We start from the raw sequence: 14,626 nt of genomic DNA, 5'->3' as shown, positions 1-14,626 counted from the left end.
TTTTCTTTTCTTTTTATTGTGTGACAGGCTCACTAATTAATTTAGTCAGATCTTGAACTTAGAATCCCCCTGCCTCAGCCTCCTGGGTATCTGGTTCTGGCTTTTCTCTTTCCTCTTAAGTTGTTCTGTAGCTTCTGGCAATGTTATAGGAATTCAACCATTTTCCCTTCCGTTTTCACATTTAAAATAGAAAGTTGCTCACTAACAACTTCTAAATTTCTTCACAACCACATTGGCATCTCTTTAATATTCTTTATGATTTATCTTGCTGTTTCTTCATCAATATAACAATCACATCAGTGGGATTACAAGTGAGTGCCACCAAGCTTGGCTTTTCTGTGGTTCTGGGCATCAAACTCGGGAAACCGAGTCATCTTCTCCACACTTTGAAAACATGTTACTTAGCACAAGCATGTTTACATTCATGACATTGTCCCAACAGATTGAACCTCCTATTGTGTGGTTGCCCTTTAATTGCTTCTACAAAGCTTTTCCCTCAGAATCGTTTTTGCCTTAAAACCTGTCCAGCTATTACAGTTATTTCTGTACTCCCAATGGGGTTCTATCCTGATAAGTCCACCATAAAGTTGAAAAATCTTAGTTGAGCCACAAAGATTGGGATCGGATCCTCCAAATAGCTATGTGACATTTATCAAATGTATAATTTCCTATTTTCTCTTTTGCTTATATCCTTGACTTAGAAAATGACAAGAAATGGGATTTGATTATAATTGCTGATCTGCAAGGGCTTGTCCGCATCGACTGCTGTGGCTTTGTCATTCTCTTCCTTGATCTCCTGATTTATTTCTCTCTCTTTTCTTTTCGTCTTTTTTCATCTACCTCCTCTGTTAATTGGAAATGATTCTGGTAGTTTTAACATACACATCTCTTTGTTTTTGTTTGTTTGTTGTTGTTGTTTTGAGACAGGGTGTCTCCATGTAGTCCTGGTTGTCCTGGAACTCGCTGTGTAGACCAGGCGGACTTCAACTCAGAGATCCGCTTACCTCTGCCTCCCAACTGCTGGGATTAAAGGTGCGCACCACCATCACTGGCTCAACATACACATTTCTTGACCTTTAGTTTAATTGTTTTAACAATGGCACACACATGCATACACACACATATGTATGTATATATACCATACATAGAACATTCAGCATAGAATGAAATTGAAATTGGGTTTTCCTCAAACATTTTATGACTCAGGAATAGGTTAAAATGAAAATCTATAGCTACAAGTATGCACATACATACATACCACACACATTCATAGAGTTGATTCTGCTATTCCCAGTCATTATGTGAATGCCAACACAGACATCAAATCAGCAGTTCTAAACCACTGCTCCTGGGGAGAAAATGCAACATTAGGCTCCGGCAGACTTCTCAGCACCTTCTACATGAAATCAGCATATAGTCATGGTTATGTGTTCATGTTTAAAGACACTCATCTACTGTGCATCCCTGTTTAGCCCTGAGCTCAGGGCAAATGGCCAGGCCAACTTGTGCCTAGGTCTGAGCCCTAGCTCTGAAGTAACATGCTTGCCTGCCATGCACAAGATCCTGGGTTTCATCACCAGCACCACAGAGAGGAAATATCTATCTGTATGTGTATCTAATCTATCTACCTACTGTCGTCTGTCTGTCTGTTCACCTGTCTATCCATATATCTGTCTATCTAACTCTGTATGTCACAGATAAATGAAGGTCCCCTAGCACCTCTTTTCTGTGTAGGACGCACCTCAACCTTGTGTTCTTAGGAATGAAATCTATCACTTCAGTATTATTCTTGGGATCCTTTCAAAACACTGAAACTATCCTCCAAAAGAAAACACAACAATAGAAGAGACACCAAACCAAAGGCAGGGGAAAGGATCCTTGCTCACAGCACGAGCAGAAACAAGACACAAGAGCTTCGTTTCGTCCAGTCTTAGCTGGAAATGCTTGTGTGAGTTGAGGGGCTCACATGTTTTGCCTTTCTGTCCCTGCACGCCAATGGATGGGGACACAATGCAAGCTGCTAGACTTACAGAAACAATTAAGCAGTGGACAAATTTATAAATACAGGCTCTGTGGCTAATAAATATCGATTATGTGTGCAGACCAGTAAATTCTGAATTACAGCCTCATTAATTCATATATTTGTACTTCATCTGGTGCTGTGGATGGCACCAAGGCCTCCCATATTGTGAGCGTGCAGGCTACTGCTGAGCTTTCTACCCCAGGCCTCCTCTGTCATCTCTCCCACACTGTGATGGTGGGGACCAGTCTAGAGCCTCCAGCCTGTAGGAAGCAGACCAGGAACACAGTTACACTTCGGGCCACTGTGTTTCTGGCTGACTTTGAGACAGTCACAGTGTCTGGGTTCTCTGTTATGGCTCTGATCTGATTCTGCACCCTGAAAACTCACCAACAAGGAGATTCAGCCCACATGTCTTTCCTAGCCCCGCTTCAGCGACAAGACGAACAACGTGGAGGCCTATGTGAAGTGGTTCAACAGGCTGTGCTATCTCGTAGCCACTGAAATCTGCATGGTGAGTAGCTGCTCGGCCCTGCCTGCCAGTCACAGGCTACCTGGGGGCCGACCACCGTGCCAGACCATGTCACCTCTTCCCTCCAGTGAATGTCCCCTGTAGGTAGATCTCAGGGTGACTCCACCAGCCGAGACTGCAGAGGAAGTCAGATTGGTTGTTGAGGCGTGAGGGCAGCCCACTATGTGCATCAGTCTAGGCCTGTCTGCCTCGGGCTGCTGGGTTATGTAGCTTGCTTGGGGCTTGGGGGTAAAACATGGTCTAACCTTTAAGAACTGGAAAACTGCAAATTGAAAGTCCAGGCCAACAGTGAGACTGGAAATAAATCTGTTCCTAAGTCCTTTGTTTTGTTTGACACCAATCCCCTCTTGCTTTTGACTAGTGTCTTCTGAGGCTACTTGTTAGTGCTGTTAGTGGATGACGTTTGCAGGAGAAAAGCAGGCTCTCGCTACAGGTTCCACGGTGTGTAACAACCTTGCTTTGAATGCTGTTCAGTGCTCTGAAGGATATGAACGATTTCATTCAAGCCATCAGCCTCCTGGGCACTTTTGATCTGTCATTTTTTTTGAGTATAGAAAATGATGAAGCATAATTCTTTAAAAAAAAAAACTGAATTGCAAAACAAGTCTAGGCCAGTGACTGCTTCTGTCAGCAGGACGTTTTGGCATCCTGGTGTTGGCCATGTTGGCCATGCCCTGCCTGGCATCTTCGTTTCTACTACCAAGGGTAGTGTCCTCTAAGGTGAAGTACAAGAGGAGAGACTGCCTCGTCCAGTTGGGCTCACTGGGACAGAGGTCAAGGGTCAATGCTCACTAGGGGTCTGCCCCTGAGAGAGAGACAGAGCTGTCGGGCGTGTGCTAAGCTGTTCTGCGGTGTCCACGGTGGGGTGAGAGGTCAGCCTTTCTCTAAACCTCACCTGGTTCTGTCACTGTCGTCGGTGAGTGTGCTGCCTTTTGAAGGGCCGGACTACATCTCGGGTGGGCAGCTCTCTGCAGCGGAGATCACTGCTTGAAGGGGCTTTGGTGGCACAAATCCAGATGTGTCACAGTACACTTCTTGGTGGCCAGAGAGACCATGACTGTGTGGATGGACAAGCAGGATCTCCCTGAGCTGTCCTGTCCTGGCCCCGTTCCCATGGTCACATTGCTGGCTCAGCGGCTAAGCTGGGGGTTTTTACCTGTGTGGAGCCTGGACAGAGCGCAGCTGGACACTCAGGAACCCTCTTGGGATGGCCCAGGGGCAGTTTGATTCTGACCCACCAGAAAGGCAGAGTCCCAAGCTCTTGTCCCCGAGGTGACTTTTCATAGTGGCGTAGTTTTCTGACAGAAAGCAATAAAGGGGCAGCACAAAAAGCAATGGCAGGGGCGGGGGGCAGAGGGGAGACAGCATAAACGGCAGGCCCCAGGCTTGCTGTTTGGCCCTCACTGAGAAGAGAGCAAATTCCATGGTGGGGAGGAAGGAAATGGCAGTACTTCTGTCTTTCACGGGAAGTTAAGCCTTGAGGGGGCACCATCCCAAAGACGCCTCGCAGCCCCTTCAGGGCACCTGTGCCCCACAGGAGCGTCGCGGGGTCACATCTGCCCTCACACTTCAGAGGCATGTGCTGGCTCTGCCACACAGGGTCCCGAGACCCTGGGTCTTGGACTTAACCACAGTGAAGTGGGCTTTGAGACGGACAGGAGGAGGCTGCTTGAATGCGGTGTTTGAGCAGGACGGGGGGAGGGGGGGATGCGGGTCCGCTGAAGCTCTGATCCTGTCCCCAGCCAGCCAAGAAGAAGCAGAGAGCACAGGTGATTGAGTTCTTCATCGACGTGGCCCGAGAGTGCTTCAACATCGGCAACTTCAACTCCCTCATGGCCATTATCTGTGAGTGAGCATGCGCAGACCTTAAGTAGCCTGTGTGAGGACCACTGGAGAGGTTAACGTGGGCACGGCCGGCAGGTGGGGTGCATGCCGAGGTCTTCTCCACAGTGGGTGGCTGTGGGCCTAGTGTGCCCCAGAGGCTGATGGAGGTGGTCCATTTGAAGCAGGCTCTGTCCCCCACGGGTGCATTTGAAGTAAGTGTTCGTCAGTATACACCTTAAGACAGAGATCAAAATGGATCCTGGTAATGCCACGGTAGACCTTTGTAGTTGGTATAGGGTTATCTGACAACCTCAATATAATGAACACCAGCCCCTACCCACTCAGCTACCCTTCAGTCACACTCAGGGCACACTGAGACCTCTTTGCCTATGGGAACAAAGGGGACTGTCCAGGCTGGAGGGGCCCTCCCAACTCTATACGCCTTCTTCTAGCCGGCATGAACATGAGCCCTGTCTCCAGACTGAAGAAGACTTGGGCCAAAGTGAAAACAGCCAAGTTCTTCATCCTAGAGGTAAATGAGGTTTCTACTCTAAGGGTGTAGCCAGCCGATCCTCGAATATAGCTACTCACATGCCTCCCTGTCTCCTCCCAGCACCAGATGGATCCCACGGGGAATTTCTGCAACTATAGGACAGCCCTGCGTGGGGCAGCTCACCGCTCGCTGACTGCTCACAGCAGCAGAGAGAAGGTAAGGAAGAGACCGTCAAAGGTCCGAAGTGTCCGCCTTCATAGCCCCTTCCTTCTCAAGGCCGTAGTATTGACTGGATAAGACTGTATCAGTCTTATTAATCAGTTTTCTGTCACTGTACACAGCCAACTTATAAAGGGATTGGTTTTGACTGATGGTTTCGAAGGTTTCAGTCCATGACTGGAGGACTTTGTTGCTGTGGGCCTTTTATGGGAAAGACACGTGATGAGAATTAAATTGCTCACTTGATGATAGGGGAGCCAACGAGGAGAAAGAATTCAGGGTCTCATAGTCCCTTCAAAGACATATATCTCTTGCTAACTAAACTCTACCTCCTAATGTTTCCACATCCTCCCACAAACACCTCCCTGGGAAGCAAGCCATAGCCATATGGGCCTTTGGAAAACACAAGGTCCAATCTGTAGCAGTCAGGAACCTGGGGGACCAAATCACCTGGCCCAATCTCTGTCCTAGTAAGCCTGTCCCATCCCAGGAGCCAGGATGTTAGAAAGTCAGACAGCAAGGCAGGGACCTCTCTCCAATGAGCATCTATGCATGTGGGCTCCATGCTCCCCGGCTCGCCACTTAACTCTGCTGGGCTTCAGCATCCCCATCATCTGGATTGGAAGGCTGAGTCCCTGAGAGGATTCCTCACTGTACAGTTGTGCTGTAAGGCCATGGCAGAGCCAGGTATCCAACCCCGTCTTGCACAACTGTGACTATCACAGTCTTGTTATAGTCCATCCTCTGCTCCATTGTTCTCAGGACACAGGTGGTGCCGTGTGTCATTTGCAGAGGTACAGGCTCACAGCTCAGGAGGTGGACTGTAGGGTAACTATGCAGAAGCTGGGCTGAACTCCGATTGGAGAAGTCACTTGCCACGGTGGATATCTGCATGATTTTTCTCCCGTCCATGCTGAGGCCGGGTGACTGTGGGGCAGGTGGACAAGCTAGGACTCCATGTGCCTGTGCTCTGAGCCCTCCTCTAGCTCTGGGCTGCTGGGGTGGGGCCCGTGCTTTTACGTTGATCTGACCCTCTCCCTTCCAGATTGTCATCCCCTTCTTCAGCCTGCTCATCAAGGACATCTACTTCCTCAACGAGGGCTGCGCCAACCGCCTTCCCAATGGGCATGTCAACTTCGAGGTAGGTCCACAGGCCTTCAGTGATGCCAACGAAGAAGACAAGCTGCTAAAAGTCCCCAGCATGAATAAGGGGGGAAGCTGGAGAGATGCCTCAGAGAAGTACTTGTGGTGTGCTTTCCTGAGGACCTGAATTCCATCCCCGGAGCCCATGTGAAGAAATGCTGTTTGTTAGCACGTGTTCATAATCCTAGACCCGGAAGGAGGAGAAAGGTGGATCTCTGCGGCTCTCTGGCCAGTCGGCCTCGCCTAGTTAGCTTGCTTTAGGCCAGTGAGAGACTGTAGCATGAGGGCCGGCTTGTTGGGGTTTCCGTCCCTCCTGGTACCCCAACAGCCGGCAAGCAACAAAGAAAATCACCCACAGGACTCCATAAGGTTATAAACTGATTGGCCCATTAGGTCAGGCTTCTTGTTAACTCTTATAACATATATTACCCCATTATCCTTATCTATGTTAGCCACATGGGCTCAGTACCTTTCTCAGTGTGACAGCTTACATGTTGCCTCTTCGGTGGTCTGTGCAGGAGTGGCAGAGGAACCTCTCTGCTTCCCAGAATTCTCCTGTTCTCATTGCATCACCTCTACTTCCTGTCTGGTTTTCCCACCTATACTGCCTGCCTGGCCAATCAGCGTTTTATTAAAATATGATTGACAGAATACAGATAATTCTCCTGCACCAAGAGACTGTCTTAAAGAGCAAGGTAGAAGCACTTGAGGTTGTTCTCTGGTCTCTGCTTGATCACATGCACCTGTAGTCATACAAACACAAACACACACACAGACAAAAGTTGCCAACATGGAACTGCTAGCCCCCCAATTGCTGGATTAACGGGGTCTTCAGGGAAGAGAGAATGCAGCAATCTACATCTCAAAGTGGGATTATCTGAGCCCCCCTAACATCACCCAGAGCGAGAGGCCGAGGCTCAGGCACATGCCAGCCAGCACTCTGGGATAAACGCACACAGGGTACATCATTTTGATACTTGAAGAGCACCAGGCTGAAGAGAAAGCCAGCAATGTAGACTTATAAGGTCAGCTGGCAAGGTCCTTCAAGGACCACACAAATGCATAGTACACGGCAACCAGGGCAGGTCCCCAAAAGGAGGGACCTGGAATGGAGTTCTGAAGCAGAAACCACAGAGGGCAGGAGCAAAAAGAGATGTCTGCTCCTGAGAGCTTACCGGGTTCATCAAATGTCCCCTCCTCTAGGAAGCCCCCATTACATCTCAGGCGGAAAGATCTCATCTGCAGGGGTCCCAGCAGGCAGGGAATCAGTCACTCAGAACTGGAGTTCCTGAATGCCTCAGAAGAGCCCACCCGCATCCCTGTGTGGCTGGTGGGCTCTTCAAACAGAGTCCTGCAGGGCATGAAGTAGTAGGACCTTCTGATCTGTGGGAGGAAAGAGGCCCTCGTCCCGCAGGAAGGTCAGAAAGTGACCTTCAGTGGTCACCTGGTGCCCTTGCAGCCTTCGGCTCCAAGAAGCATAAATCCTGGACCTGTTACTGACTCTATATTAGTGATTCTCAACCTTTGGGTTGTGAACCCTTTGGGGGTCAAATGACCTTTTCACAGGGGTTGCCTAAGACCTCAGAAAACACAGATATTTACATTACATTTTTTTTTATTTTTTGGTTTTGGTTTTTTGGTTTTGGGGGTTTCTTGAGATAGGGTTTCTCTGTGTTGCCCTGGCTGTCCTGGAACTTGCTTTGTAGATCAGGCTGGCCTCAAACACAGAGATCTGCCTGCCTCTACCTTCCGAGAGCTGGGATTAAAGGCGTACCGGCCACTATCACCTGGCTACACTACAATTCTCAACAGTAACAAACTTACAGTTATAAAGTAGCAACAAAAATAACCTTACGGGCCGTGGGTCACCATGTGAGGAGTTGTATCAAAGGGTCACAGCATTAGGAAGGCCGCTGCTGCTCTATCGGAAGTTCATCCCCTCCCTCTGTAAAATGGGCCACAGCTATGGTCAAACAGAGGTCCTGGAGGCTGTCAAAAACTCTGTGGGTGTCTCCTGCTCTTGAGGACCACAGCACAGGCCTGGGCTCTCTGTCCTGTAGCTGGTGTCTGCACCAATCTCAGGTGACCCACAGGCCTGGTAGTCCCAAAGCTAGCAGAGTCAGGGGGACTGTCCAATCCAGCATGTGGTCCCAGGCTCTTGTCCAGAGGCCAGGAGGATGAGACAGCAGGGGCCCAGGGGCCTGGGATGGGCTTTTCCTGGTGGTGATCCTGACACATAACTGGGAGTAGGGACTCCATCATTTCCTCTTCTTGAATTGGTCCCTAGAACCGGAGCTAAGGAAGACTATGAAACACCCACTCATGTGACCACACCCTGAGGGAGCAGGTGCCAGATGTGGGTGTGTGTTAGACCCTGCTACTAGGGCTGATTGAGGAATGACACAGGGCAGGTTCTTCGCTCCAGACTTGACTTTGGGCTGTGTCCTATTTTCTTTGCTATGGGGTGGGGGAATGAGAAAGGATTTATTTTAGCTTATAGTTCCGTAGGGATGAGAGTCCATTATTGAAGGGAAGGAGTGGAGGAAAGAACAGGAAGCTGGCCGACCACATTGCATCTGCATTCCAGAAGTGGACCCCAAACAGAAAGTGGGGCCAGGCTGTAACCATCAAAGGCCACCAGCAGGGCCCTACTGTCACCCCCAGCAAATCTCCACCTCCCAAAGGTTCCATAACCTTCCAACAGCGCCACCAACTGGGGAAGAAGTGCTCAAACACATCAGCCTTTCACAGGAAGGAAGCATTTCACAGTCAAACGACAGCCGGCTGCTATGTGTTTAAAACCTTGCTGCTATGTGTTTAAAACCTTGCCGAAAGTTAGCATACTTTGAATATTTAAACACATATGCAACTAGCCCTCTGTTTCCACGAGTTCTGCATTGGAGAATGGAAAATATTTCATATTTACATCTGTCCTGAAGGAGTACAGACGGTTCCACTTGTCACCGTTCCCGGGACAATGCACACAGAAGCCATCTGCATGGCTCCTACATTGTGTTAGGTGTGAGGAGCAACCTGGAAACGGTTTAACAGCCAGCAACAGGAGGTGTATCTGCTGCGTGGAAATACTACACCATCTTAAAAAAGGGATCAGAGCCTCTGTGGATTTGGGTATCTCAGTTGGGGTGAAGGGATCCTAGAACCAATGACTTGTGCATATTAAAAGATGATTTTATTTTTTAAAAAAATACAGGTAAAAGAATTAACTTAGGGCTGTTGAGGTAGCTCAGTGGATGTAGATACATGCTGCTGGCAACCTGAGCTCCACCCCGAGGATCCACATGGTAGAAGGACAGAACTGACTCCAGCGAATTGTCCTCTGACCTCCACATATGAACACATATGCCTACACGTATACATACATGCACAATAAACACATGTCATAAGATTTTTTAAGACCTCACCTGGGCTGCAGAGATAGCTCAGCAGTTTAGAACATATACTGACCTTCCACAAGCCCCCAGTTTGGTTCCCAGCGCCGTGTCACTCACGAATGGCTGTGGCTCCAGCTTCAGGGGTTCCAACACCCTGTTCTGGTCTCAGTGGGCACCGGCACTCCTGTACACGTACCCACATATTTACATATAATTAAAATAGCATACATCGCTTTCCTTACATTTTGCTGAAAGATATTTGCTGAACTATAACCCTATAAGTCAACAAGTGTGTGTAACTTTCCCAAAAGAAAAACACAAAAAGAAATTCAAATGAAGCTATTTAGTCTTGCTCCATGCAGGCAAAGGCATGGGCAGTCAGGTGTGACACACACCTTTAATCCAAGCACTCTAGAGGCAGAGGCAGGAGGATCTCAGTGAGTTTGAGGCCAGCCTGGTGTATGATGGTAGTTCCAGGCCATTAGGGCTACATAGTGAGACACTGGTTGAAAAAGCTATGGGCCAATGGCTGCCACCACCACCACCCCCCCCCCCCCGCCTTGATGGGGAGGCTGAGAGCCCAAGGTGACAGGGGTCATGGACTGCTAAGAGGAATGAAGGAGACTTGGCAAGGTGGCTCTTAAGGAACTCCCAGCAGCCTTTTCCTATCACCTGCGGCCCCATGTCCCTTCTCAGATCCACAAGATCACTCAAGGGTGATGAGTCAAGGCTTTTGCCAAGGCAAGCCACTCACTTTGCTCCATTCTGTGTCTCTGTAAACCCTGCAGAAATTTCTGGAACTGGCCAAACAGGTTGGAGAGTTCATCACCTGGAAACAAGTGGAATGTCCTTTTGAGCAAGATCCCAGCATCACCCATTACCTGCACACTGCCCCCATCTTCAGTGAAGACGGTAAGGTTGCCCCATGGTCTCAAAATCCAGGCAGTAGGACTATCCTGCCTAGATTAGTCAGTCACCGTGCCTAGAACTCAACTCTGGGCAGAGGCACAGCTCAATCCTGCTGGCCCCAAGCAGAGCTGTTTAGATATTCCCTTGTCTAACCAGCACCAGGTACCTCCTAAGGAGCACAAGACAGACCCAACAGGTCGCAGGCTAGGACCTCAAGGACCCCTGAGTTCAGAGTCCTCTCTGAGCACAGAGTGGTCATTGTTAAGCTTTCTAACCATGCCCGCTGCCATGAGAAGCCTAAGGAACATGGTTGTCTTTCCACGGTGTCAGAATTCTACACAAAATGGAAGAACTAGAGTAGGGCCTGGGCGCATTTCAACATCAACCCCTCCGGTTTTCCTCATTAATAACATGGGAGCGAGGGTAAGAACCGGGGCTCACGCGAGGAGAGCAGAGTTCTGGGTCTCTCCATGGATGGTGGGTGAATGGGGGCACGTGTGTGAGGGTAGCGAGGGATACACACTAGCAGGAAACACTGATGTCTGGAAACTCCTGACCCCAAGGCCTCACACACCTCCAGGCAAATGTCCTCTCTCTGAGCTCTGTCCCCAGGCCTCTTTTCTTATTTTGAGTCTCACTAAAATAAAAAACTTTTTATTTTAAGTCTCACTAAGTTGCCTGGGATGGCTTTGAATTTATTCTGTAGCCCAGGCGAACCTGACCTTGTGATCTTCCTCCCTTGGCCTCCAGAGCAGCTAGGGTTGCAGGCCCGTGGTGCCGGGTCTGGCTTGTTGAATGCACAGATTTGGCAGTAGCGGTTTCGTTCTTCAGAGGTTTACTGGGACATGACCATGTCGTAACAAGCAGCGTCACATCCCAGGAAGTGTCAGTGTAGACAGAGAAGTCTTGGTTTGGGGTTTGCTGGTTTCGCTTTTTGCGGTTACCTACATTTGTTTTGTTTTGTTTGTTGAAGTAGAATCTCACGGTGTAGCTCACGTTAGCCTAGAACTTATGCAACCCAGATAGCTCCAAACTCACACTTGGGTCCCCCAGGGTTGGGATTTCAGGCAAGGACCAGCATGCCCAACTGACAAAGAGTTTATTGTAAAACTGAATACTGGTGACATCTTATGACGAAGAAACTGCAGTCCTGGGCATTGGCTCATTCTAGACAAATGCTATCCATGCTCAAAGAGAAACAAAACCCCATATATCAATGTCTATAAGTTCCTCTTGTTACAACATCAAACTGAAAACAATCCCAGTATCTGTCAGTGAGTGAACAGTTAAATGAACTGTGATACACCCCTGCTTTAGACAAACAGGATACATGCCCTTGATACATGCCACCTCATGGATGAATCTCCAGTCTCAAAAAGATTGTGTGTGTGTGTGTGTGTGTGTGTGTGTGTGTAATATATATGACTATTTATATTATGTTTTTCAAATGATTAAAAGAAGGAAAAGGAGAATAGATTAGTGATTGTCAGAAATTAAGAGTAGGTGTGGGGTCATCGGGGGTGTGGCTTGGTGATAGATTTGCTGCCCTGGGTTCAATCCCCATCATCACAGAAAGAAGGAAAAGAAGGAAGTAAGGAAGGAAGGAAGGAAGGAAGGAAGGAAGAGAGAAGAGGGAGGGAGGGAGGAAAGAGGTGAGGGGAGGGAAGATAAAGGAAAGAGAAAGTGTGGGGCAATGAAGGATGTGGGTGTGACTCTAAAGGGTACCTTTGCCCATGGGTGCTTTAATTGTTATGGAAATGTCCTGTGTCTAAACTCTGCCAATGCCAGTGTCCTGATTATGGTACACACTGTACCAGGGTACCTCAATTCATGATGGAATGACATCCCAATAAATCCATCCTAACACAAAGACATCTAACACAAAGACAACTATTCTTGGTTTTGGGCATTTTTTTTAAGACAGGGTCTCACTATGTAGCCCTGGCTGGTCTGAAACTTTCTATGTAGACCAGGCTGGCCTTGAATTCACAGAGATCTGATTGCCTCTGTCTCCTGAGTGCTGAGCTCAAAGGTGTGCCAACATGCCTTGCCTAACATAAAACAGATTATATCACTACGTGTGGAATAGTCCATGTTGTCTACTGAATAAGATACACTGCATGTGTTGGAGGCTGATGGGGTGTGGCTGCAGCTCACGGAGGGGAGCGCACTTCCTATTGCTAGCCAAGGCAAAAGTGCAAATTCAAATTTCAGATTGTGTTTTCTACTAAATGTGTCACCTTATAGCATCCTGAGTAGGAAAAAAATTGTCCATTAAACTATCATAAGTGAGGGACACGCTCTGTATTAGAGTCTTGCACGTGGGCACTGTGGCTGAAACTGGATAGAGGGGCCATGGGATCTCTGCATGCTGATTCTTAAAACTGTCTATGACAATGACCTCCAAATGAGAAGTTTAAATCACAGACAAAAAGCAGATCAAGTTCTGGGTAAGCAAAGAGTTACGGTCACTTGCCATAATTGCCTAATTTCACTTCCGTTTTGGTTTAGGTCTGTATTTGGCTTCCTACGAGAGTGAGAGCCCAGAGAACCAAACAGAAAAGGAGAGGTGGAGGTCTCTAAGGTGGGTCTGGGTGCAGGATGGGGCATGTGAGGTGGCTGGAGGGAGACAGCTGGGCCACTTGGGGCCAGGACAGGCCTGAGGGAGGGAAGAGGAACAAGCCAGGAACAGAGACATCAGAGCAGAACTCAAGGGCTCTGGCTAATGCAAGGAGGCTGAGCCAAGGACCCCTCATTGGGGTCATTGCACTTCTGTGGGGTGATTGGGATGCGTATCTCTGGATGCTGGATCCAGAGCCAGGAATTCCTGGTCCATGTTTTAATGCCTGAAAATAGCACACATGCACGTGGACCCCCACCCCACCCCATCCACACTGCCTCCAGCTTGTTCAGCCTGTTCGCACAACCCATTGGAAGTCAAAGAGAAGCAGTGGGCTCAGTTTTCTGAAAACTGAGTTTTTGAGAAAACTGAGCCCAAAGGATCCACCACGCCCTCTCTGGCCACCTCTGCTGTGCTGAGAAGGTGCCCTATGGTGGATACAGGGAGGGGCTCACTTCATTCTCCCATGTGTCTGAATCTGCAGATCTTCTATTCTGGGGAAGACATGAGAAGTCCCGAGACAGAGGAAGAGGAAGCAATGGAGCTGACACAGCCCATCCCAACTTCGTCGCAGATGGCCCAACGGGTGGAGGTTGACACAAAACCTCACTACTTTGCAAATCAGTCCCTGTGGCCTGGCACCTGCCGCAATGGCCACATTGGTACAGGAAACCTTTTCTGGGCTCTCAGCCCTGGCTGACCTGACAGGGCCTCCATGAGCATGGGTGACATGCCTGGGGCAAACTTTGCCTTGGTGACCGAGTGGGTCACATACTCAATCTGTCCATTCTGGACAGGGACACAGCGCTACCGCTACCGCAATGAGCTGGGCGACCGCAATCACGTGATCTTGTTGAGTGACCTGTGCTGTGGAGATCACCGCCACCACCTGTCACCAAGTGACTTGGGAGCCTCTGTAGCTGCAGCAGGCACCACGGTGCAGCATGAGATGTGCTTGCACCAGCTCGGAGCCCACTCTGGCCCCTGGCATTCTGCTGACGGGCCCCTGTCCTGTCCTTCCCAGTGGACTTGTTCCTGCGGTCACCCATCTCCTTCTGCATCCTGCTGGTATCAGGATAGCCTTCTGGCGGCAGCGGTGAACCAAGTCAGTAAGACAAATGGGAGGCACGGAGTTGGCAATGTGTATATCGTGACCTTCTGCCTAGCTCCCTTGTAAACGTTAGAGTTGGAGTAAACACGTTTATATGCCTATCCTGCCCATGAGTGTCCGTCGTGTGTCTCTGATCCTTAGGTCCAAGACAAGCTTCAGCGGAGTACAGATGGTCCCTGGGATCGTATGTTTCAATACGTTTTTTGAATAGGATGTGGGACTGCGAGACTGCTCTCTCAGTGACATACAGACGTGAGGCCTGGAGTTTGGAGCCCCGCACCTGTGTGTTGGTGGAGCCCATCTGTAACCCGGTGCTGGCTGGGCAGAGATAAACAGAGCCCTGGAGCTTGCTGGCCAGCCAGT

At 49.1% G+C, this 14,626-nt stretch overlaps 1 protein-coding gene across 1 annotated transcript in view; it reads left to right on the top strand.

Moving 5' to 3' along the window:
* The window catches only part of Rasgef1c (RasGEF domain family member 1C), a 62,450-nt gene extending 48,081 nt beyond the window's left edge, over positions 1–14,369 (top strand). Inside the window, exons 7-14 of the mRNA XM_048451784.3 lie at positions 2,445–2,534; positions 4,295–4,397; positions 4,829–4,908; positions 4,990–5,085; positions 6,134–6,229; positions 10,412–10,535; positions 13,044–13,116; positions 13,637–14,369. Of these exons, the coding sequence (XP_048307741.1) occupies positions 2,445–2,534; positions 4,295–4,397; positions 4,829–4,908; positions 4,990–5,085; positions 6,134–6,229; positions 10,412–10,535; positions 13,044–13,116; positions 13,637–13,661 (687 nt within the window). The 3' untranslated portion in view covers positions 13,662–14,369. The remainder of the gene's footprint in view (positions 1–2,444; positions 2,535–4,294; positions 4,398–4,828; positions 4,909–4,989; positions 5,086–6,133; positions 6,230–10,411; positions 10,536–13,043; positions 13,117–13,636) is intronic.
* Positions 14,370–14,626: the final 257 nt, after the last annotated feature.

Source organism: Myodes glareolus, chromosome 9 (genome assembly GCF_982192425.1).
Source record: "Myodes glareolus chromosome 9, mMyoGla1.1, whole genome shotgun sequence".
In the NCBI taxonomy this organism is placed as follows: Eukaryota; Metazoa; Chordata; class Mammalia; order Rodentia; family Cricetidae; genus Myodes; species Myodes glareolus.
Note: the sequence above shows the minus strand (reverse complement) of the source record. Positions and strands in the feature narration are given on the sequence as shown.